This window comes from Oratosquilla oratoria, chromosome 22 (assembly GCF_046742065.1).
Source record: "Oratosquilla oratoria isolate Oo_2021 chromosome 22, ASM4674206v1, whole genome shotgun sequence".
Taxonomy (NCBI): domain Eukaryota; kingdom Metazoa; phylum Arthropoda; class Malacostraca; order Stomatopoda; family Squillidae; genus Oratosquilla; species Oratosquilla oratoria.
The window spans coordinates 59005183-59031579 of record NC_134798.1 but is presented as its reverse complement, the minus strand read 5'-3'; the positions used below and the strand labels follow the sequence as shown (position 1 = coordinate 59031579).

The window sequence follows — 26397 nt, the reverse complement described above, 5'->3', positions numbered from 1 at the left end:
GTGCGCAGGGCGTCGTCTAGCGATTTTATTCACCTAGAGGAGGGACTCGAAGCAGAATGGGATCCCGGTTGATCGCGACCCGAATCTTCGTGAATAAAATCGCCCGACGAAAGCCAGAACACAGCGCGTCGAAAGGCTTGAGGAGGAGTTGCAACGAGAGGGTGCTTGAGCCTCGAGTCGATGGGGAGTGACGTGGAGGAGAGGGACGTAGTTGATTGGCTGAGCTGGCTAGCTAGCTAGCTGACTGGCTGGCTAGTTCAGCTAGTTCTGGAGGTAGTAGATGTTGTTACTATGCTACTAGTAAAATAACTAACCCAATGTTTGTCTCGCGCGCACGCGCGTGTTTGTGTGTGCATATATGCATTGGCTCCCGTGCTGCCATCTTGAGTGTGGCACTCACAGCTCTCTTACACAGCGCGGTGGCCCTCTGAAATCCGAGCAAGCAAGCAGGCAGGCCACCCACGCACCCACCCGCCCACCCGCCCACCCACCTCCTTCCCACGTTGACACCCCCATGGAGCTGTGTGTTTAACATCATTATCACTGCCATCCTCACCGCCATCAACTTGCTCGTCTTTTCACACGTCACGTGATCCTACGTCACGTGATATCACTGGCACATCTGCAACCCCCTCTCCCCCATTCTCTAATGTGACATTCTTCGTGACGAAAGCATTCGAGTATTTACGTCATCAACTTGATCAAATTACGCACAGATGCCGCCGCCGCCTCTTCTTCTCGGCATCGATAGTGTCCGGCATGCCTTGTTCGAGTGTAGATGCTCTTTATTCCCTCTCTCCCCTCTCTTCTCTCCCTCTCCCTCTTGTAATATAATTGTAGTCCTTGACCCTTTCGCTACGGAGTGGGGCGGGCTCCCCCTCAGCTGAATAAAACCGCTTGGCGGCAGCGAGAGGATGAAATGAGACTCGAGGTGTATCACATGGGAGGGGCTCCCCCCCCTCAGCTGAATAAAATCGCCAGTCGGCAGCTGGAATACATCCTAAACGCAGCGAAAGGGTCGAATCCCGCACGACCTCAACTCGGGTCAACAGCCTCAGTCGTTATATAAGACGCACCCTCCTTCAATACGGTGACGCCAAGTTCCTCTATTGATAAAAGGGAAAAAAAAAAAAAATCAAGTCGCGTCACCGTCTTGAAGGGGGTGATCGAAACGACGGCCCGCACGGTCACTACAACCGACTCTAAACCCTCTTTTGGCGGTTTAACCCCCCTTTGGAACAGGGGACCGCCTCCCCACCCGCCCCTCTCCCTGCTGAATTAAACCGTCTGCTCTTACCCAGAACAGAATCTGTGAAGACCGTAACCGTATTGGAATGGGTCGTCAGTAACCATGTTTGAATATTCAGTCTCAGTCTTCTTTTGGGTAAATATCTTTTGTTAACAAAATTTATAAAGTCACCCATCGTGTTGAGGTTTTATATATATATATATATATATATATATATATATATATATATATATATATATATATATATATATATATATATATATATATATATTATATACTTGAAAGGGTAAAAACAAAGTTGGTTCACCAGTTCTTGCAAGGAAGAAACTGTCAGTAGAAGAATTCGGACTCTGGCAAACGGGGACATGTTTCAAGGCTGCGTTTTTGGGATTTATGCTTATAATGAGCATTTCCATCTGTACAGAGATTGAACATAAGAAATATAGAAGTAGGTACTTTTTTTTTTAATGGGGTTCCTGGGCATCTGTTTTTCTGATATTTTTTTCTTCAAGAATGCCAAGGTCTTCCGGAAGACGGTCTCTGGTGCATTGCAACAAAGTTGGTGTCTTTACTAATAAGTGGCCTAAACCTCTCTGCCACAATGATGTTCCCTATCCTGAATGACATTGTCTTGCACGAGTCGGAATGAATGAATATATATATATATATATATTATGGGAAAGGTGGAGGGGGAAACACGGGTCTTTATCTGATTATCGAGTTTATTCCTGACCGGTTTCGCTTACAATAGCTTCTTCAGCTCCTATTGTAAGCGAAACCGGTCAGGAATAAACTCGATAATCAGATAAAGACCCGTGTTTCCCCCTCCACCTTTCCCATAATTTGTCCCAATGTCTCTATATATATATATATTTGTGTCAATTGACAATTGGAATTAAACTCTTCTGCTGAGATTCGAACCCTTGCCTGAGCGGCTTGCGTCTTTACAAGACAAGGACCGTAGACACTAAAGGGTCGAGATGGAGTAGTGGCTACGGTCCTTGTCTTGTAAAGAAGCAAGCCGCTCAGGCAAGGGTTCAAATCCCAGCAGAAGAGTTTAATTCCATATATATATGTATATATATATATATATATATATATATAAAAACATATACATATATATGTATATATATAAATATATATATATAAATCTGAATATATATATATATATTCAGGTATATATATATATATATATATATATATATATATATATATATATATGTGTATATATATATATATATATATATAATTCGTCATTATCCAGAATAGAATGATAGAGTGCATCGCTGCATCGAATGTTTTTGTGTAACAAAGGGACGGAATTTGCCTTTCACATCTTGAGAAATATGGATTGGTAACTTGATCATGTGGCCAATTAATTCTTTTCTTGAGATTCCCATGATGTAACAGGTGATGAAATATGTCCTTAATGTTCATGCAATATCTGTGAAGATGAAATAGTAACTCTTGGTAATTCATCTAATTTTGATAATATACTATTTGCTCACCAAGTCACAGGTGAGGAAGGGCAAATCCATCATGTGTATGTGTATGTGTATGTATGTATGTATGTATATATATATATATATATATATATATATATATATATATATATGTATATATATATATATATATATATATATATATATAATATATATTTTACAGTATTTCGTTCAAAGCACGTGCATCATTTTGTAATCAAGTTATTAAAAACTTGCAATGGCTTTCATGTGAAGGTAGATGTCAGCTTTGATGTATGTGCATGATCGTGTAAACAATGAATTAAGGGTTGACGAGGTGAGCATGACTCCACAATCAGTGCATGTACACTACATTTTGTATCCAACCTAGCTTTCAGTGGCTTTAGATGTATGCACACAAATTGTATTTATTTTATTTTATTATTATAATTTTTTTTTTTGTATCTATTCCTTTGTGTATGTCTATTAGTTCATCTGCTTGTTTTCTACCACAGAATGATATGGTTTAATCTTAGGGTAAGCTTCATAACAAAACCTTGTCGGTGGTCATGTAATTTTCCATCTTGCGTCTGTCAACCTCCAGGGCAGCAACGCTAGCTCAAGAGGAGGCAGCACCAGCCTAGAGGAGCGGGTGCAGAGGCTGGAAGGAGACAAGGACTCCTTGCAGCTTCAGGTGACCGTTCTCAGCGAGCAGGTGGAAGCCCAGACGGAGAAAATCAACGAATTGGAATCCATGCTAGACCAAAAGAAACAGCTCCTAAGCCATACAGAAGAACTTTTGCAGAAGGTGAGTGGGAAAAAAAAAAATAAGGAGAAATATTACTGAAAGCAGAATAGGTAGATCATCTACTCCCCTCCCCATCTCTCTCTCTCTCTCTCTCTCTCTCTCTCTCTCTCTCTCTCTCTCTCTCTCTCTCTCTCTCTCTCTCTCACCCACTTGTATTTACCTAGTTGTATTTTACGGGAAGGGGAGCTACACTCGTCATGTCCCACCTTTGTATCTCGCAGTGTCTAGTTTGCTCTTAAATTCGTGAATGGTTTTTGGACACCCTATTTTTTCGTCCAGTTTGTTCCAAGTGTCCACCACTCTATGTGGAAAACTGTTCTTCTTCAGATCTCTTTTATAACTATGTTTTTTGAGTTTCTTTCCATGTCCTTTTTTGGAATTTAGGGATGAAACTGCTGACTCAAGAGGTTTCCAACTGCTTACTTCAGCCTTCTCACCTCCAAATGTGGCTCTAGTACTCTTAGCCACTAAGCTCTTGTATAGAACCAGAGGTAGAATGCCAAGAGCATCAAGAAAACAAATGAATGTATGGGTGGAATAGCAAGTGCTATAAGAAAATAGTTATTTGGAGATGGATCCTAAGAAAAGGTTGCATGAAGTGATTGTATCCATGGTGCTGCTTGAACAGAATTGAAGTATAAAAAGAGGCAGAGAGGAAGAGGCTGAATGTTTTTAAGGTGAAGTCTTTGAGAAATATGACAGGTGGTACAGTACAAAATATGGGGGTTTGGAATGGAGCTGTTGGGTTGGTTAGATCAGAGAGTGCTGAGATAGTTTAGGCAAATGGAAAGAATGAAATAAAGACTATCAAAGGGAGTGTGGAAAGCAGATTTGGATGGAGTGAACTTGAGAGGAAAATCAAAAATGAGTTCTATAGATACAGTAAAGAAGGTTTTGGATATATGTGGAATCCCTGATGAGCATTGAAAAGAGAGTGCAAAATATAAGAGTGAATGGACAGAGGGGTGATGTTGTGGCCTGAAAGGATGTTGTCATCAGCTCCATTATATATTCTTAGCGGAGAGGGAGGGGGGTTGCCACATAATGAAGCAGTGGAGAAAAAAAACGACTCAAGCTATTGGACCCTGCTGTGGAGGAGCTGTGCCTCTCTGCATTGTATTGGACACCTAAGCATGGTGGCTGGAGACAGAATGACCTTTTGTTCCTGAGGTGCTAAGATAGGAGGGCTGGTGAATAGGTGTTATTTGTGTGTAGTGTGGATGTGTGCTTTGATTTAGCCACCCCACATGTAAGGGGAAAAAGGCTTTTGGTATTAATTGATGCATCAATCAATCAATCAGTCTGTTGCCCCAGGTCTTTTTTGAAGGAGACACATGCCACCTTTATAAAATGCTTATTTTATAATTACTTTACAAACTTCAGCCCACTCTCTACATGTTCTTTTCTCAGTGTCATATCTTGGTATGTAGTCAGAACTGCCTGAAGGTGTAAAATATAATATCTGTCAAATGAAGTTTCCTAATTTCTGAAAAGTAGGTCCAGGGATGATGATCTGCTGAACCTTATTTGTATCACTGTTGTATAGTAGCCAGTGATGGAATTTAAGAATCCTTATTTTAGTAGATTTGATCCATCAAAACATTGTCTTTATTCTACAGGAAGTGTTGATGAGATCAAGTTTAGAAACACAGCGACTTGAACTGTTAAGTGAGATAAGCAATCTTAAGCTGTGCCAAGCTTCTTTCGAGAGGGAGAATAGTGAATTAAAGGAGAAGTTATGGAAGGCAGACCAGCAAGCAGAACAAATGAAGTCACAGGTGGGAAAGGAACAACGACAGTTCCACTACAGTTATCCAGTATATTTTTTGTGAAAGTAACATAATTATTAGGTACACATGCAGTAGCACCAGACAAGAATATGTGTTTTACCCTACCCATTCCTGACCAGGTCTTTGGAAGGGGAAACAAATGCACTAGTAATTCACTTCTACCCCTTGAAGAAACCTTGGTTGTGTACTTGCTGTCAGACACTGTAATAATGTAAATATTAAAGCACATTTTAGACAATCACCAGATCTTTGGAAGGGCAAACAAACACACTAGTTATTCACCTTCACCCCTTGAAGAAACCTTGGTTGTACACTTGCTGTCAGACACTGTAATAATGTAAATAATATCAAAGCACATTTTAGACTATCACCAGTACCATTTTGCACCAAATCTGATTTGTTTTTTCTGCAGCTGGCAGCTCACCTTGCCAGTTCACCCACCCCAAGCACAATCTCCACACTCTCCACCATTGCTCCATCGTCCCCCGATAAAATCAAACAGCCACCCCCTGCACCTGCACACTCCACTCCCGTCTCGGAAGCCAATGCCCGGGACCTAATCCAGCCTAGGGTTTGTAAGGTTCGTACCTTTCAAGATAACTGTATGTACAAAGTAAGTGTTTGATTTACCATATTTATGTTTTTTTTTTATAGTTGTATTTTGTTGGGAAGTTTTATATTTATTATATTGTTGTTTTTTGTGCTCATTTCATATGTATTACATAGCATTTCATTTTTTCTCTCACTTTCCTTATTGCTATTCCACCACACTGTAAATCCTCTACCTACTACAACATGTTGTGCATATTGATTTTCATGCTTGCCAAATAACATGTTAAGTGAAAAAATCTGAAACCACTTTAGATTGTAAAAAGGTGCACATTTTCTGCACAGATATAAAACCTCTTGATTTTCATTGTATACACTTGAAGAATACATTAAGACAGGGTTAAACACAGCAGAAGGTAATTCTTACAGTTTATAAGGAAACATTCAAAACTTTATAAGGACTTTTTTTATCAGGTAAACTTCTTTGTGAATATGTGATGGAATTTTATAAGTATTCTTGCAGAATAGAATTCTTGTAATTGGTAGCTTTCTCATCCCTTAAGATACTAGTCCATTACTATTTGTTTGTATATTCTATTTAGATATACATCCTCAGCATTTCTCCTTCCCCTATTCATATTCATATGACTTCTAGTCATACGTTTTACTCTCAGCATTAGTATAGAGACAAAGACTACCTCCCATGTAAGGGGGAAAAATGCCTTTGGTAAATGTATGATGTATGTACAAAGCTATACAAGGAAGACTTGATGCCATTGATATTTAATTCTGGAATATTAACATTTGTCTCAAGAGTAATACAATTTTTACAGACACCTCCTCCCAATGCACGGCGCAAGATCGAGCAGTTTGGAACCATCCCACGGCAGAAGGATGCGGCTGCTGACAGTGGAGCCTTAGACTTGGAGCCTCGTAGGACCAAAGGTGTTATGTTCGGTAAAGGACTCCAGTTCCTTCATTTTCGTGTGGCAGGAAAACGCAGCACATCAGCTCCCAACTTAGGTGACGGTTTGACCCTTCATGCATGCACATGATGATGACTCTGCTCCAAAACATTGTTTCTTCTCAATAGAAACGCTCCAGCATCTTCAAACTTGCTCTCCATCCTTCCTATAGTATTTTCCTCTCATAATGGCTTTCCATCTGACTAGATTTGTTGACTAATGCCTCCCTAACAGCTCATAGTATTTCTTTTGTATAATAGGCCAAAGTTTACCTTCCTTCAGTATATTCAGTTGAGAAAGTAAATTCTATATTTTATAGTGTAGAATAGTGGCACTGTATCTGACAGCAAAATGTAGTAAGCAATAGAATTTTGTTGTGAATGAATAAGCATTGCTTTTTTTATTTACATTTTCCATTTATTACCAAGACTGGTACTGGCTGGTACTTGATGAAATATTTGCAATGTAGGTCCATGTAACCCTTTCAGATTCTTATTGTCGTCTGAAAAATACGGGTGCCATACACACTGATCTTACTTGTGCTTACCAACATTTTATTTTGAGCACTTCTTGTATCATAGTTACATTTATATTATAGATTTGGTTTCCTATATTTAACTGAGAGAAATCTATATGAAAATGAAATGATGATAAATGATAAAAATGAGTTAGGAGCCAGTATGTAAAATTTGAACATCCATATGAAAATGAAATTGTGATTAATGGAAATGAGTTAGGAGCCAATATGCAAAATTTCAACACTTATATAAATATATGTATATATATATATATATACATATATACATATATATATACATATATATATACATATATATATATATACATATATATATATATGTATCATCTTCAGTGATAGGAGCTGTATTATTTTGACCACTATTTATGAGCTAACATTTATCGAGGTACCTAAGCATTCACACAAACAGCTAAGGCCTTTGTACTCAGTCATGGCTCATCTTACATATATATATATATATATACATGCCCTGTGGTCCATTTTGCATGACCGTTGCCAGCAGGTACCTGTTATTGGTCCCATATATGGCCTACACTGACATAAACAAAATCCATAGGGCAGGGAAGCAGCAAGGGCTGTGGTGACGTCAATAGAATCTTAAAGGGTTAAGCAAAGTGTATTATTCCATTTGTAACTTCTGAATGGATTCCTATCGAAAATCCAATCTTTCATTGAAATTTCAACCTCATGGGTCCATTATATTATTAACTCCTTATGTATATTACCCCTTACTTCAGCCATTAGTCTGGATATATGATAAAGATTAATGGTGCTTTTCCAGTCTCCCATATATTTATTTCATAGCCATTGGATGTGCATTATTTTCTTTGCTGTCCATTACATGGAGCCATTACTTATTTTCTGTAACCATTTTCATTCTTAGGAATCATTCTCCAATGCATACAATACTTTTCATAATACACTCTACCATCCTTCAGTAATAGGTCCATTAAACCTTGGTTAGAAAAAAAAAAAAACTTGTGTAGCACTAACTGCAATAAAAATTATTATTATTTTTTTTTTTTTTTTTTTGGAGGGGGGAGGGCCTTCTGCATCATTCAATCTACAGAAAACCCCTAGAGATGGAATATAGTTATATTGATCTCCAGAATTAAAAAATGTCATGAGGAATAGGCATCTGAGAATGGATGCAAAGAGGAGAGTGTATGAAGAGATGATTGTGCTGACAGCACTGTATAGGACAGAGACATGTAATTGAAGAGAGACAGAGGAAAATTTTGAATGTGTTTGAGATTAAATATCTGAGAAGTATAGAAGGGGTTAGTAGGCTGGATACAGTGAGAAATGAGGAGGTGAGGAGGAGAGCAGGAGTGGAAAAGGAGATGACAGATAGGACTTACGAAAGAGCATTGAGATGGTTTGGACACATGGAAAGCATGAGTGAAGAAAGATTAGTAAAAGAGATGTGGAAGGCAGAGGTGGAGGGAGTGAACTTGAGGGGACAACTGAGGATGAGATGGATTGGGGTGAAAGGGGCACTGAGAAAGAGGGGAATGTCTGTTGAGCAAGGAAGGGAGAAGACAGGAGATAGGGATGAGTGGAGAGTGATTATATATAGATGAGACTTTTATGCAAGGAAGGGAGAGGCAGGGGATAGGGAGTGCTTATGTGTCAATGATATTTTGACGCAACCCAAAGGGATTTCTCCCTGTCTTCTCTTTTTCTAAACAAGGGGACGGAGAAGGGGGTTGGGTTGGGTCGCCATTTAAGTGAAGCAGCAATGTACTGTGTCTTGCTGCATTGCTTCTGACCCAGGGCAGTGGGCGGGATACAGGGATGACCGGTTCATCTATGAAGAGTTAAGACAAGAGGGAGTAAGGGGTAATGGAGTGACATTTGCATAATTTTTATTGCAGTTATTGTTTTTGTATTAGACCACTGTGTTTCCAACACATTCACTTCATATTCTTATTCTTTTTTCTCTCCATTTGAACAGAATATCTTTCCCTCTGTTTCTTTACCTTAGCTGCCTTCTTTATGACTCATGAACTGTTTTTCTTCTCATACCTTTCTCTCACACCCTGATTCATGTTTTGCCTGTAGTGTAAATGAATGAGTGCGTTTTCTTTCTATTCTATTCTCTCTCTCTCTCTCTCTCTCTAAGAAGAATGACTGTGTGGATGAAGAATCGCATACTTTTCGAAACCTGCTCCTTTCCTCTTTTATTCTTTATTTTACTCTTCCTTATAGTTCTCTCTTGAAGCTGCCACAGATCCCCATGGCTAGATCGTCTGTTGTGCTGCAACTAAGAATAGCTTGGATATGACCACATCAATGGATCAAGTCCACTAACCAGCCCTCGCATGAGACCAACTATTACATGTGTATTGCTATGTGTATTATAATTTCATTTTTAGTACATTGTCATCTCATGCAATTTACTGATTGTCATGGAAGCATATTTGTCTTGTAGCATCTAGGAGCCCCACATGACTCAGTGGGAATCTGCTTGCTTCGCATACAAAAAATCTGAGATCAAATCCTTGGGTAAACACAAAAATGTGCATCAGGAGTAAGGCTGCATATATATATATATATATACATATATATATATATATATATATATATATATATATATATATATGTATATATATTCATACATATATATATATACACATATTTATATATTTGATTATATATATATTTATATATATATGTATGTATATATATATATATATATATATATATATATATATAATATATATATATATATATATATATATATATATATATATGCAAAGTAGACCATTTGGAAAAAGAAACTAACGAAGCAGAGCACTTTCATATATTACATCTTCAGTGCAAAAAGTACCACAACTTTTTGCACTGAAGATGTAATATACAAAAGGGATCTGTTTTCTTAGTTTCTTTTTCCAAGTGGTCTACTTTGCATAAGTGAACCACGTACCCGTGTTCTTATTAGCATATAGATATATATATATGTATATATATATATATATATATATATATATATATATATATATGTATATAAATGTATATATATATATATATATATACATATATTTATACATATATATATTCGCACCCTGTCAGCCTCACCTGATACCTTGTTCAGACATCACTTTCCTATTACATGCACATTCTACCCTTAACCTTTTTAGTGTATCCACTCAGACTTGCCTTTATAGCAGAAAAGAGCCCACCAATAGCCCAAGGTTTTCCTCAAAGGTTTCCCCACTGAGGTCAGGGTTGTCTACAGTACAGTGTGACAGGTTGCAACTAACTAACTAACATATTGTCTTGTTGCATCTAAGAAATATGTGCCAAACCACCATGCCTGATCTTTGCAAAAATCTTGGAACTTGTTGTACTTGTGTCAGTTCTCATATAATTTAGATGAGTATGGGTTTCTGTCCATAGTGTAGGTATCATGATTAGGTATATATGGATGGACTGGTATTAAATAATTTCCCCAGTTATATAAGATAGATATAGATGTATGCCACAGTGTCTCATGTTAGGGGTCAGTATGTATTGATTTTTATTCAGAGTATGTTTAGCTGTTTCTTTTTAATGAAATACTGTCTTGGCTCCAGGAGGAGCCAAGAAAAGAGGGAGGGAGGGATGGTGAATGGGAGTGGAGTTTGTTGGGATGAAACGGGTGGGAATGGATTTATGCCTTTGTCTTTGGCTACTTCCCTTGTAAGGGGGAGAAAGCCCTTGGTATGTGTTTGTACTCTCTTATGTGGATTGGTCACTGGGGCTGTAGTTTTAGCTGATCATTACAAGTCACCATTTATAGCATTTACTTCATACAAGATGCACATGTCTAGTCTTTCTCATGTTTACATATTGTCAGGTTTTTCATCTGTATGGGCTTTGATTCTTTAGGCCTCAAGGATGAGCCTGTTGACATGTGATCACACGTAGTTTTTAGTTCCTTTCAGCATTTTGTTATTACTTTTTGTTTTGTTACAATGCTGGAGGTCATTAACTCCCCAAGATCTTTGCAAGGCATGGTGGGTATGATACTTTGTGTTGCATCTTTGTTGCACATTAGAGTGAAGCATTTTGTAATCTTAGTGTCACTTCATAAGTAATTTTTTGCCATAGAGATATTTACTGGTTTCCATGGACAGTTAGCAGTGTACAGTGTAATATAATTTTACTTTCAAAGGGATTATATTTGAATGATCATGACCAGGATGTCAAATATTTAAAAATGTGTGTGGAGGACATGTGTCAGAAGAGGGGTGCATCAGGGATGAACTGGTAGTAACGCAAGTTGAGTAGGTACTTTATGCTTCTGTTGATGACATTGAGGCCTGAATGATACATGCAAAAGAAAAAGAGTTACATGGAGATAGTGGTACCAAGAGGCTTAAGGGCCTCATTGATGATGATATGGTGTAACATCACAAACTCCCCCTTATTGGGAGGCTAGATGATACATAAAACTGAAAAGAGTCACATGGAGACGGTACCAAGATGCCTAAGGGCCATGTATGGAGTAAGAAATAGGGCACCATGAATAATGGGAGAATTTCTGAATGTACTGGGATACTAATGGAATTAGGAGGAGGAGTATATAACAGGTTGGGGGTCTGTGGGACTCCTGCAAGAGAGAATCAGGGCAACAGATGGATGGAGTATAACAGAACAACTTGAGATTATTTGTTTATGTTACAAGAATGTATAAGAGTGGGAGTGGGTTGCCTTGACTGGCTACCTCCCTTATAAGAGGGAAACCCTTGGTATATAGATAGATAGAAATCCCTGAAGGGTGTTTGACTTAGTGGCAATGGGTATACCAAGGAAAAGGTAGATAGATGGGTTGAACAGATCTATGAGAAGAGATGGTCAGGGTGATGAACAAGTAAGAATATTCGGATGACAGAATGAGTTGGGGAAGCATACAGACTAAAGACAACCACCCATTCTATGATGTGGGTGTACATAGGATGAACTAGCAGTATTGATGGGGATGAAATGGGGTACAGTGTTCACACTGTATAAGCAGAAAGGGACGAGTGTAATGGGAGTGAGAGGGGTGAGGATCCTCTCTCCCATGCCTAGCCACCTCACTTTGCAGGTTAGGATGTAAATAGGTCGTTCATTAAAGCTTCCCTTTATTTAAGGTTTGCCCCAACATTATCACACATCTGATAACCTCTTTTTGTACTCATAGCTGAAACAGAACGGCATATGATTGAGGAACAACCGGAAGGAGGAAGAACCCCGGAGGTCGGAGGAGGGCGGAACCTAAGCACAGGCTCGACTATTGTTGGCGGTCATCGGTCACCACCTGCTCAACATAGACCTTCAGGAATTAGAAAAATCTTTACCAAGTGAGAATTTCATACAGGATCTTTATGGCGTGAATGTATTAATTACAATTTTCTTGTTATCTTGCTTTATTTTTATTAACTTTATTTTTTCTTCAGTTATTTGTTTGATTTATTTACCTATTCTGTTTTATTTTTGATATTTTGTAGTAACAATTTGTTTAAAAAAGGAAAAATGACTAGAGACATTAAAGGGCAGTTAGGTGAGGAGGGGGCTACGGATCCCAATAGCCAAGCCCTCCACAAATGTCTATAGTATGTACAAGTATGTTTGTCACGTAAATCATCTCCAACAGGCTTCGACGTAGCAGTTCAGGCCACCTTGATAGTGATCTTGGTGACGGAGATTTCAAGCGGGGAGGTATGCGAGCAACAGCGTCTGCACGCTTGGGCTGGACAGCACCTCCAACAAGATTCATGGAGTATGTATTATGAAATTGGTAAAAAAGAAAAAAAATCTCTGTGTGCAAACACCTCATAAAACCCTCAGTTGACTACACCCCTACATCATGCTTCCCCACCATCTAAAACACAAACATAGACATCCTACAAACTATAAACACAAAGTATTAACCCCGTACTCGGCAAGGATGAGTAAGCTTATCCATACATAATGTTTCAAAAACAGGGACAGATGAGTGTAATTGTTGAATTTGGACCCTGCTTAGCCAACAACAAGTATACTCAGTAAATCATACGTCTGGTAGCTGTGTCTCTTCCGCGTCAGAATGCATTTGTTAGTGATAGGGTATCAGTCAAATGAAGCAGACTCATTGTTTATGAGCACATACATTCACTTGGTTTTTTCTGTTTTATACATATATCTCTCTTGATGGAGCAATGGACTAAGTCACTACAGCACTGGTCACATGCTGGCCATAGGTTTGAGTCCTCGGGCATACCACATTTCAATTTCTGCATGTTGCCTCCACGGTTCCTCCGATGTTGATGGCTTAGAATTAAAGTGCATTGTACATACATACATATACCAAGGCCCCTTCCCCCTTACAAGGGAGGTAGCCAAAAAGGAAAAGGCATAACATCATTCCCACCCATTCCATCCCTGAATACACTCCACACCCAGAGATCAAGCTCAGAAGATGAGAATGAATATGAAGCTTCAATTCGAAGCTTGGATACATCAGATGAGAGTGCAAGTTCATTTGACAACGGCTATTCTCTCTCAAGCGATGATGATGATGATGATTTACGACATTGATGTCGACATGATGTGTCGGAACAAAACATGCTTCCTCCACCACCACACTTCCCATTCACTGGAAATCCCAGATTATCAATTGTAAAATAAGATATAAAAAAGAGTAAAATAAGTGTGTAATTTCCCTTTACTTTTGATTCTAAAGTTAGAAAAAAAAAATAAAAAAGGGAAGACAAGTTATCTCATTTTTGGCAGAAATGGTATCTTCAAAATAAAATCTTAAATGAAATATTGGTAAGAGATAAAAATAAAAGTTATTTCCATAATCAGCATGAAAAATACTATAAAAAAGCAATAAAGAAAATTTGTCTTAAAGTGAAACATTTCCTAAAAAAAATAGATAAATAAATAAATAAAATAAAAATAAAAAGTTGCCAGGTAATGGGTTAAGAAGAATAACTGGATGTACTAAAACCACCCCAGTAGAATGTGTACATACACAAAGCAAAATTGTCACCATGGAGCATCTCTTGAAATTGGTAGGCACCGGTGTTGCCACTGTGATCTATACCAGTTCCCACAAATGAGTGAGATTTTTTCCACAAAATTCCAACAAGGAAATCTGGATTTCCACATTATTTCCCACAAAAAGAAGGGATTATTATATACACAAATAAGGTCATTGCAACATATAATTTGCCTACAAAACATCCCATGTGAGCAAATTTTCTTATAGATTTGTGATAAATTCCCACAAAGTGGCATCAGTGGTAGGCACACAGTTCAACACAGGAGCCTTCCCCCTTCTCCCATTCCTCCAACCCACCAGCACAATCAATCGAGCAGAGAGAGAGATAGAATACATCAGCAACATACTACTCTAATACCTACAACAACCTACCATCTGTACCTCACAACATGTCAATACAAAAACAAACACTATATAAGAATTTAAAAACAAACTTGAACTTGCAAGATACAAAAACAGGTCACTACAAGCATAGCTCCCCTTCCTGTAAAATACAACTAGGTAAATACACACAGATCATAAGACAAGCATTCTAAGACTGATCCCCAAATCATATTAAACTCGAATCCATCAGATATCAGTCTAACCAAGTGGACTCCCCCCACAACAAGCAAGAACCACGCCTGGCAGACTGCGTTCAGGCACTGAAACAGTACCAACACAGAATAGGCTTGGCTGCAGAATCTAATTCCTCCATATGTAGTCATTACACAGAAGACACAGAACACCTTATCCTATATTGCTCTCTTCTCTAGTCTTACTCAAGTAACAACAGAATATTTCTTCCATCTTATTCTCAGTCTTCCTCTCAAGCTAACTCTGTCCACTTATGCTTTCCACACTCTCATTGCTAGTCTTTCCTCATTCATTGGGTAACTCGCGCACAACTACAAAAAATATATATAATCAAGACGCCGATGCTGGCATCCTCATGTACCCACTCACGCCTCATGATGCCTATGTAGGCATAATAATATCAAAGCAATTAAACTCTCCATATCCTCCGCAGGAGAGATGAATTAGTGGACAATTTTTAACTTGTGGGCCATTTTTCCAAAAGTGAGGTTGCTCTGATCTCGCTCTTCCCATTCACTCCTTTCTGCTGTAAACTCGTTTTCCAAACCAGGGTGAAAATATCTCTCAGTCACCTCTAACTATTTTTCCACCACTTTCATGTAAGAACTGACAATTGGTAATTGCTCCCTTCCTTCCTCTACTAGCCAGTGACATATACCACAGTAAGGCAACCAAGACAGCAGTGTAATATTTTTCTTTGAGACTGGGAGGATATACGAACCGGTGTTGGCTCACACACAGCATGACTGTATATCTGGTCAGAGAAACTTGATACACCAGTGGGTTAATTGATTGGTCCAGCTGTTCCAACCTCTCCTCAGAATCAGCCTCAAACACACAGTCATCTGTAAATAAAAATTGGTTTACCTCCCATCCCTTACAATTTCTACCCACCAATTCCAAACCACCATCATCCAGGAGGAGCCAAGAAAAGAAAGAGGCAGGGGTGGTGAATTGGAGTGGAGTATATGGGGATGAAATGGGTGGGAGTGGATTTATGCCTTTGACTTTGGCTACCTCCCTTGTAAGGGGGAAAAATCCCTTGGTATATGTATGTAGTTATTTTATTATATTTATTTATTTTATTTTGATTATTTTTTTTATTTAATTTTAATAATTTATTTTTATTTTTATTTATTTATTTTTTATTTATTTATTTATTTTTTATTTTTTGTGAATGATTCCAAGGGAAGAAACTACAACTGATATTTGAAGTTAAAGCCTATTATCAAAATATTCCTATTTCATATGAGGAACCATCTTCAATGGAAATAGCTTGATTGTAGTTTCTTCACTCCTTTCAAAAGTATGGCATTTGTTAGAATTAACTACTTTTTTGTATTTATGTGATTATTTTTAACATTACAGGCCAAGTGAATCCTTTATGGAATGGTCTGTAGATTCCGTCATCAACTGGCTAGGCGATTTGGGCCTAACGCAGTATGGAGAAGCAACTCGCTCGTGGATGAAAGGAGGTAACCACATATCCAAAGCAAACCAGCAGCATTTGGAACGGGACCTAGGAATCAGACATCCCCTTCATCGTAAGAAGTTGCAGCTGCAGATCAGCGCGAGGCTCTGTGGCAGCATGACCGGACACTTGGCACGATTGGACCACAGTTGGGTGCTGCGGTGGTTAGACGACGTGGGATTGCCGCAGTATAAAGATGCTTTTAGTGAAGCGCGTGTGGATGGGCGGGTTCTCAACTACCTCACGTATGATGACATAGCCTTCCTTCGGGTGACTAACCTTCTGCACCTTACATCACTTAAAAGGGGAATTCAGGTAAAGAAACTGTTTCTTGCAACAGTGAGTCCTCCTTATACGGTAATTCTTTATCCGGCAAATTCACAGTTACAGTATTTGGTAATTACTACCCTTGATTCTATTTACGGTAAGAAAAATTCACAGATACAGTATCCACTTGATATTTTGAAGAGGTAAGAGCAGGGAGAAGGTATGTCTGCCATATCCTATTATTACGTGTTATAATGGGTTCGGTACACGGTAATTTCAATTTGCAGTAAGGTTTTCAGGAACACATGTGTTCCGTATAACGAGGACATACTGTACAAAAGTCTCAAAAGAAACTTTTCATTTTAGTTGATATTTCAATTGTCTGGTTCCAATTCCATGGAATATGTGAGTGACATTGTAGTGTTCTTCTGTGTCAGTGATAATAATTTAACAGCTCTCGCATCTTTGAAAGCCATGAAATGGTATATAAATGTTTTTCTAAAATATTTTATTTTCAAAAGGTTTTACGTGAGCATGGCTTTGATGCCTCTGTTCTCAAGAGGCGATCGGTACCTGAAGAAGAGAATACACGACCAGTAACACCAAATGAAGTCTCCTTATGGACTAATCATCGTGTGATGGAATGGCTGCGAACTGTTGATCTCTCAGAATATGCACCCAATCTCAGAGGGTCTGGTATGTATTTAAGTAGTTGTATTTACTTAGTACTGTATGTTAGCACTGTTCTATGGAGCCACAAAATCCTCTGTAAGGGGCACTGACCTAGCCTTCTGATAAGAGGAGTTTGTGGCGTTAAACCATATCAAAACAAATCATTTACCTAGTTGTATTTTATGGGAAGGGGAGCTATGCTCGTAGTGACCTGCTTTTGTATCTCGCAAGATCAAGTTTGTTCTTAAATTCTTGCATGGTATGTGTCTGATGACTCGTATTTTTCCTACACTTTCACATTTTATGAAAGGAATTATTTTTATTCTAGAACATAAGTATAGACTAACTGTATCTGAAGCAAGGTGTTTGAAAAGTATTAAATGGTTGTTTCAAGAATGGATGGTGAGAAATGCAGAGATGAAACAGGGAATGAGTACGGGGGGGAAAAAATGACTGATAAAGCAGACTAGTGTTGAGGTGGTTTGGGCTTATGGAAAGAACAAATGAGGAATGACATGTGAATTTAGTGGAAAGTTTAAGTAAATGGAGTGAGCCCAAAAGGAAAAAATAATGAGGTAAATCAATGGGAGTTAATTGCCGGTTGGACTAGGATGCCAACATCTGAAGATGCTCCAGTGGAGCCATTCATGTATAGCCACCTCTAAGAGTGGGTAATGGCTAAAATGTTGGGAGTAGGGGTATGACATGGTTTCAAGTTTACAGAAAAAATAATGACTAAAATGTTGGGAGTGGGGGCATGACATGTTTTCAAGTTTACAGAAAAAATATATATGTAATAATAATGATAAGTACATACATACATATACCAGCAGCTTTTTCCCCCTTACAAGGCAGGTATCCAAAAACAGAGGCATAAAATAATCTTCCACTCATTCCATCCCCACATACTTCACCCCCTCCATCCCTCTTACCTTGGCTCCTCCTGGATGATGGGTCATCCCTGTATCTCACCCACTGCCCTGGGCCAGAAGCAATGTAGCAAGACACAACACATCCACACCAATAGAATAAAATTTAAAATGTTTGTTTTCTCAAATTTATTTCAGGTGTCCATGGAGCTCTCATGGTATATGAAACAAAATTCACATCAGAGTTGTTAGCTTCACTATTATCCATTCCTGCTGGGAAGACACTCCTGCGAAGACACCTCAACACACACTTCAAGGAGCTTGTAGGCAAACATGTTGTGCAAGAGAAGAGAGAATTGGAAGCTTCTTCAGGATACTCACCCCTCACCACTTATGCAAAAGTCAAGGTTTGTATTGACACGTGCACTGCATTATTCATCCTGTATGCAGGTGAATCCTTGAGTATAAAGACAGTTTTTGATTATGAGTCTCTGAAAGTAACAAATCTGTAATATTCAGGACAAAAAATTCTGAATATTGGACATTTCTGAATACCAGAAGCGCTTTCTTGTATCTGATGTGTTTTTGAAAGGCATACATACATACAAATACCAAAGGCTTTTTTCCCCCTACACAGAGGGTAGCCAAAAAGAAAAAGGCTATCCCCCCGTGTAGGAGGAAAAAGCCTTTGGTATATGTATGTATGTATGCCTTTCAAAAACACATCAGATACAAGAAAGTGCTTCTGGTATTCAGAATTGTCCAATATTCAGAATTTTTTGAAAGGTACCTGCAGAAATTAATTCAGTACTCTATGCTGGTCATCACAATTAAACTTCTGCAAACTTTCTTTCCCACAGATGCCCAAAAGGTCTCAGTTCACACTAAAACGGAAGAAGTCAAAATCGGAACTTGAGTTTGATGATCTAATCTGTCCACTGGATGAGAGGTCTCCTCTTGCTGCTGTGTGCCAGAACAAGGAAACCGAGGTAACAGGCTGACATTAATCATAAACCCTGATTCTGTAGACACCGTTGCTAAGTATTATTGAAGTCACAGGTGATACTATTTTAGAGATTACTTAGCCTAATGGCTGAAACAGCTGTTCCACTCAAACAGATGTTTTTAAACAACTTACATGAATATCCTGAACGAAAGGTAAATCATTGTATCAGTTCTCTGTAGACAAGAGTGTCAGAGGTACATTTACATTTGTCTCTGTCATCTGTAGCTTGGGAGTGGAAGAGGTAATGAGTATTGTTTTTGAACACCTGCAGCCTTACTGTAGCCTGGCAACATTCCTTGGGCTCTCGTAGATCTCTTTGGGAAGGAACTCTGAACTGCTGTCTCTGTTATATTTGCGTGAGAAAGTCTCCGTCTCACTTGCTTATAGTAGTAGGAGGTAGGGGGTTGGTCATTGGTTGCCGTCACTCCCTACGTGAAAAGGCGGAGGGAATGCAATTGTAGTAGATAGAGAGAGAGAGATGTTGAGCTGGGTCATAGATCAATTGTCAACCATCCCTTGGGGGTTACACTTCTAGATGGAGGGAGAGGAGTTGATGGGGGTTTTCAAGAGGGACAGCAGGGAGGTGACTTACTGTGTCCTCCACTTTGCTGGACCATCATTTCCAGGTACTCATCATTGGTCCTTGGAAGAGGTTTACATTAGCGTATTATCGTCAGAGCTGGGTGCATTACTGCCGGACAAGTAGTGCGTTACCGAAAAATCTATATATATGTATACATATACACATTGTATATACATATGTGTATAATACGCATTGACGGAAATACACCCCAGATTTTTTTGGTAACGCTTCACCTGTCCGGCAGTAATGCGCCCATCACTGATTATTGTATCTATTTAGTTTAGCTCGAAAAGATATTATTGCATATACCCAAACATTTGCCCATAATGAATTGGAACTGTGCAAATAAGTCACTCAATATTGCAACATTAATACAATTTTGTTGACAAAAAAATGTATACATAAATATATTTGTTCAACAACAAAGTTATATTTGCATAGTTTTGATAAAGGTTATGTTTAGGTATGTGCTATCGTGTACAGTATTCGCATTATTGTATTACCATATGTATTCACTTTAGCCCTTGACTATTCTCTTTCTTTCTGCCCATCTTTGTCCTCACCCTCTCAGTGGCTTGCAGTGGGTTTCAGTGGAAAGGTATGTCATCAGTGGGTGTCTTGCAGTCCATAACAAGACTGGAAGGGTGGGGGTAATGGGATATTACAATGTAGTGATCATGTATGCAGTTGCCCATCCAAAAAGAGTAAGCCAATCATTGATGCAGTAGTTAGCAATTGTTTTAACCTTACGTCTCAATTAAACTTGAATCCTGATCATTTAAGTTCACTGTTTCTTGTCCAGTTTGTATTTATCTTGAAAATGTCTGTCAGCTTTTGAAAAACAGTAATGCTTGTGTCAATCACCCCTCTTTAAGAAAGGTTACCAAAATACGTGGATAAGGCTTGGCTAGGCTCCTTTTCTTTTATTTTAGTTTTTTATTTTTATCTTTTATTTTCCAGTCTTTTTTCTTTCATCCCCATCTTGCTTTCCATCTGTCTCCACCCTCTGCCTCTCCTCTTCCCCCTTCACTCACCGTCATGCACTACTGCATCCACCTCCTTCACCATTATCTTTTCATACACTCACACTCTTCTTCCCTCTTTTTTCCTCTCTCTCTCTCTCTCTCTCTCTCTCTCTCTCTCTCTCTCTCTCTCTCTCTCTCTCTCTCTCTCTCTCTCTCTCTCTCTCTCTCTCTCTCTCTCTCTCTCCCCTTCTCCCTCCCTCCCTCTCTCCCTCCCTCTCTCCCTCCTCTCTTCTCATTCTTGTGTCATATACTCTTGTGACTAGTTCCTCTCCCTCCACTCTCTCCACATGCTCTTATCACCTCTGGATGCTCACTGGCCGAGCAGGTTAGGACATCATTACTTGTGGCAAAGGCAGAGGGGATGGTGGTTCAAACCCTGCCACCCTGTTTATTATATAGCATCATTTCTCCATATGAAAATAATTTCTCTCTCTCTCTCTCTCTCTCTCTCTCTCTCTCTCTCTCTCTCTCTCTCGCTCTCTCTCTCTCTTTCTCTCTATCTCTCTCTCTCTCTCTCTCTCTCTCTCTGTTTCAGTCTCCCTCTCTCCCTCTCCATCTCCCCCTCTCCCTCTCTCTCTGTCTCTCCATCCCCTAGCCCTACTTCTATTTGCCTAGCACTGACTTTCATTTCTCTTACATAATCCGTATCATACAAGGGAACGTATCTGTTCTTCTCATTCCTTCTCTTCCTTCTCTTCCTTCTGTATCCTCACATGTCTTTCCTCATGCAAACTTTCCTCTCACTCCATTGTCATAATCAATTGGAGTGCGTTGCTTCTCTATAACACTCCATACATCTCCAAAAGTCCCTCTTCTCCTGTCCACCCTTGTCGCATGTCCTTTCTAGACCTGTAATGCCACAGAGAGTTCTAGTTTCCTATTCTTGTACTTTTCACTTGTTTGTTTCAGGATGAACACCTGGTCCACACACCTCCTGCCTTGTCAAAAACCACCCCACCCTCCTAGCTTTTCCTTTGCAACCCTCTTTATCTGATCTTTTATTCTTCGTCCTCCATATACAGGTCTCCCGCGTTATATGATTTGGTTGCATTTCTTAAAACCCAGTCTTTCACAGTTTCACAGTAGACATTCTGGAAGAGGCTCTGTCAAGCCTGTGTCTCTAGTTCAAATCATATACTGAATCTTAAAGAAAAAAATATGGATAAAAATAGGGGCAATGTTCACCTTAAAAAACTAGAAATAATCATCTTGTTAGGCTATCTGATCATAAAAATGTAACAGACCAAACTTATAGTGATATAAGGGTATTAGTATTGAAAAGTAAGTCATGTACATGAAATATTGCTTACCAATGCATTGTATAATGCGGGAGACCTGATACTCATTCCTTTTCTGTAGTCTCGGGTTCCTCTTGTAACCTGTGACCCTGAGATAGTCGGCTTTGGCCACAAGGTTGACCCATAGATCTGCGAGAGAAGAAATGTTGTATTGCTGTCTATGTTGTATGAATGTGGAGCAGCGGAGGGTGTTTTGTTTAGTTTCTTGTCCTATGCACATATCTGGGAAATGTGGTGTTTGGAGCTGTGCCAATTTTGTGTTAGTTACTAACTCAACTTTCCTGATATATTCAGTAAAGTAATATCTATGTAGTTCATTCATCATTCATCTCCTATACCTTTTTGCAGTGGCAGCACATTGCTTTCCTCCAATTTTTCAGAATGCTTACCTGCCTCTCAGCACACTTCCAAAATGGTCTGCATTCATTCTACAACCCATATTTTTCTCTCTCTCTCTCACTTCCTTTTTTTTTTTTTCAACATCTTTGTTCCCACCTATAACACTAGTTATCAATGATGAAATACTAAATGCCATTTTACCTGTTTTTTTTTTTTAATCTAAGCAAAAAATAACAGGTAAGATGATCCGTCATCCATGAGGAGTTAAGATGAGAGGGAGGAAAGGGTGGAGGAAGGGAGTGGAATGGGTGGGAGTGGGTACATACCTTTGATTTGGCTACCTCCCTTATAAGGGGGAAAAAACTCTTGGTATATAGATTGTAGGTAGATCTGTGTTTTGTCTACTTCTTGTGACATTTCCATCTTCGTAATTTTTATCACTCTCTCTACATCTCCCATTCCTGTTTCCCTCTCCCTTAAGTCTTCCCCAATCTCCATTCCTTCCATCTCCACAAATATAAGTTCTGATTTCTTTTTCATCTTCATCACTGTGCACAGTAATCTTTTGAAGTAAATCACTTTTATGTATCTTAGCACTACTCAGTTCTGCTCAAGAATATGGGGGTACCGGTATGTCTTATTGTTCCCTTGCAGAAGTACCCAACCAAATGGTTGTGTTTCATTCTGTACTTAAAGTTGCTTATATAACGAGCATGTATCACGTTTTAGAAATTATTTGTGTTAATAGTTGAGATGGCACATAATAGTTTGTGGACACCTTTATTTTCCAGTACTTTTGTTCACTGTTCTTGTTTTTTTTTTCTTATAAATCTGTATAGAACTGTTTGTGACACTAACAGCCTCTCTCTTCTTCCTTTTCTCTTTCCTCACTCGGGTGCAGAATCAAGCAGATGGTAATATGATATAGGTAAGTGGCTTAGAGTTGGATTAATATTACACTTCATTGTAGTAGTTTTTTACATTTTTCTATTCCTTGTGAGAATTCTTCTGAAAATTATTTTACCGCAGGAATGAAAGTTCACCTTTTGCTCGACTTTTAAGAATCATAAAAAGCATGTGAATAGAATTATAAAGGTTAAGACAAGACTAAGCACAGTATTGCCAAATGGTTTTTCAGGGACTACGTCAGTCATCTGCCCCACTTATTGGGTGGATCACTAAAGGGATGAGGATATGGAGTTTGTAAGAATGGAGCATGGATGATATCATGGATCTATTGAATTATTGATCGTCTTTGAATCGTGTTTATGTGTGAGCTGATGATCTCTGGTGGATCATAGATAAACTGTGCCTTAAGGTTTTACCGTCAATGGTTTATGTGCCGAGTTTGAATGGCAAACACAAGGTTACAAGATTTTAGGGCTGGACCTAGTTGTCTGTTTTGTATTTTAAAGACAAGAAAAGTAGAGAGCTTTAAGAAATTTTATTGTGGAGAAAATATTCAGTATGGTATGGTAATGTTGAGTTTGGAAGAGTGTTAGCCAATGTGCAATAATTACATTCTAATTAATCCATAAAGAACTATGTAATGCAGTTTAGAAAACAAGCGATCATTGTAATATGATGAACTCTGTTTTCGTTACTGTAAGTTTGATAAGTAGTGTTCAGGACCAATTTGGCCTTACCACGTTTTATTTTCCATTGCTTTCGAACCCTGCAGAGCTTATTCAGATGTGGCCTTTGGTATCAAACATTGTTTAACCATAGTAGTTAGACACTTAACAGTGTTATTTGGTCTAGTGCCAGATAGACCCTGAAGATGCAATGTAGCCTTTTGTAGCTCACAAGTAGTAACTCATTAGTCCATGGGACGTTGAAGCCATGAAAGATCTTGTGGAGACAGGAAGTGGGAAACCATATCATTCAAGAGACTTATCAAAGAAAAGTACAGAAACCAAAAAAGATGGAGTGCCATTTTTTATATATATGTAAAATATGAGGATATGTGGAAATTGTAAATGTGGAATAAAAGGGTCTTAATTCACTTGAGCTGGTTTCTGTCTAGGATCAGCTGTGTAACCTATTTAATGTTAAGGTATTAATGACTGGTATAGAAGACTGATGTGTTGATACAGTCCTGTTTGCAATTGAGAGCATATTGTACAGACTAATAAGGTGTGTCTTCATATGTGGCAGAGTAAGACATCATCAAATTAAATAATATTGACATCATTTTGCACACCTTGACTGAAGATTCAATGTGGAAAATACATTCATATTCCTAACTTGCAGTGTTTTTAGAAATTATTATTAACTTTTCTTGGAAAGTTTCAGTTGGTTCTGATCAGCTGGAAAGTACATGTTTTTGCATATCAAAAGATGAAATTGCTCAGGTGTGAAGGATGTTTAATCCAGTAAACAAATAAAATAAAATGCAGACGGCAGCTAAGAGTTTTCGTCCCATTAATCCTGCCAGTAGACTACCCCCCCTCACCCCCCAGCACCCGCCACCCACACCTTTCCTCCCAAGAAACGAAACTGTGCATAGACTTCTTTTTATAGCTCTGCTGTGCTCAAATCTTCAAGCATTCAGATATGTGTATAGTTTTTATATGAGAGGTTTTCGTATGTATGTATGCATTGTTTCACTGGTGCTACGTGGCCTTTGTATAATAAAAATATAAAAAAAATGGTGGAAAAATACTTAATCAATACTTTAGCTTTTGGTACATCACATCTACTACTGTTTATCTTGACAGTCGTTACATCTGTAATGAATTTTCATTTTTACAATTTGATAGATACTGCAAGAGAGATAAGAAAAAGTAGATACGACATGGATTGATGGCAGCATTCATAAGTTATGACAAAATGAACAAAGATTATGTTAAAAGAGCCAAACCTCATTTATTATCTTAATCAGCACTAATGAAATACGACTCCGTTTGAGAATAAAACGGTGAACAGAACTCCCTTTTTTTTTTTTTTTTTTTTTTCTTTCTTTCTTTTTTGGGTAAGATTTCATGTATATAGGTTATTGTAAACTATTATTTCAAAGTTCTTTAAATATGATTTTATCACATATCCACACTTCTGTATTTATATTTTCTTCATGTTTATTGTATATGATTTTTATTATGATTTTTATATGCCTGGGAGTTGAATGGACCCATGCCTGAGCTGCTAGGCATAACGTAATGAATAAATTAATTGACAGTAGTCGCTCTTTCAATTGACCTGCTGCTACACAGTTGGCTAAACCCTTCTACAGATGCAACTGAAATAGTTGAGGCAGGAGCCAATGAAAGTGAATAATGTCACTGCCCTACAGTCATCCTCAGAAGACAAAGGTAAGTTGATTTAGCGATTTAGAACTGATTGTGCCAAGGTAAGAGGTAGGTGTCAAGATAAGAGGGAGGGAAGATGGTGGAGGGGAGTAGAGTATGTTAGGTATGGAATGGGAGTGAGAGTGGATTTTATGCCTTTGTTTTTTGGTCACCTCCCTTATAAGGGAAAAAAAAAGCCTTTGGTATATGTATGTAGAACTGATTGTGCCTTATGTCAATTTGTCAGGAGACTCAGGAATGGAAAAGGAGGCATAACTGGGAATTAAGAGAACTAGTGACCCTTCTACATATACGCAAAGTCATAAGAAGGTGTATGCAATGGGCAGGATATATTGTAAAAATGGAAGAAGAATGAATACCAAGAAAGGTCTTCCTAGCTTATGTAGATGGATATAGGCCACAAGGGAGACTGAAAAGTCTGTAGGACATGTCTAGAAGATATTAGACAAGATGAAATGATCCCAGGAAGTTAGATGGAAGTAGCACAAGAACAGAAGGGCATAGGATAATCTGCTGAGAGTGGTTGTGGGTCACCAAATAGCCCTAAGACCAATGGAATAAAGTATGTAATTTTGAGAAACAAGGAGGAGAACAGGGGTGGAAAGGGAG

At 38.5% G+C, this 26397-nt stretch overlaps 1 protein-coding gene across 7 annotated transcripts in view; it reads left to right on the top strand.

Annotated features, from left to right (window-relative positions):
* The window catches only part of Liprin-beta (liprin-beta 1), a 106841-nt gene extending 81166 nt beyond the window's left edge, over positions 1–25675 (top strand). Inside the window, exons 4-15 of one of the 7 annotated variants that reach the window (XM_076206160.1) lie at positions 3314–3517; positions 5137–5295; positions 5720–5887; positions 6690–6879; positions 12530–12689; positions 12983–13108; positions 16319–16736; positions 17210–17384; positions 18428–18636; positions 19090–19218; positions 23382–23408; positions 23619–25675. In XM_076206160.1, coding sequence (XP_076062275.1) covers positions 3314–3517; positions 5137–5295; positions 5720–5887; positions 6690–6879; positions 12530–12689; positions 12983–13108; positions 16319–16736; positions 17210–17384; positions 18428–18636; positions 19090–19218; positions 23382–23408 — 1965 coding nt within the window. In that variant the 3' untranslated portion in view covers positions 23619–25675. The other 6 variants (XM_076206162.1, XM_076206161.1, XM_076206158.1 and 3 more) reach the window with 6 other exon arrangements.
* The last annotated feature ends 722 nt before the right edge of the window (positions 25676–26397 follow it).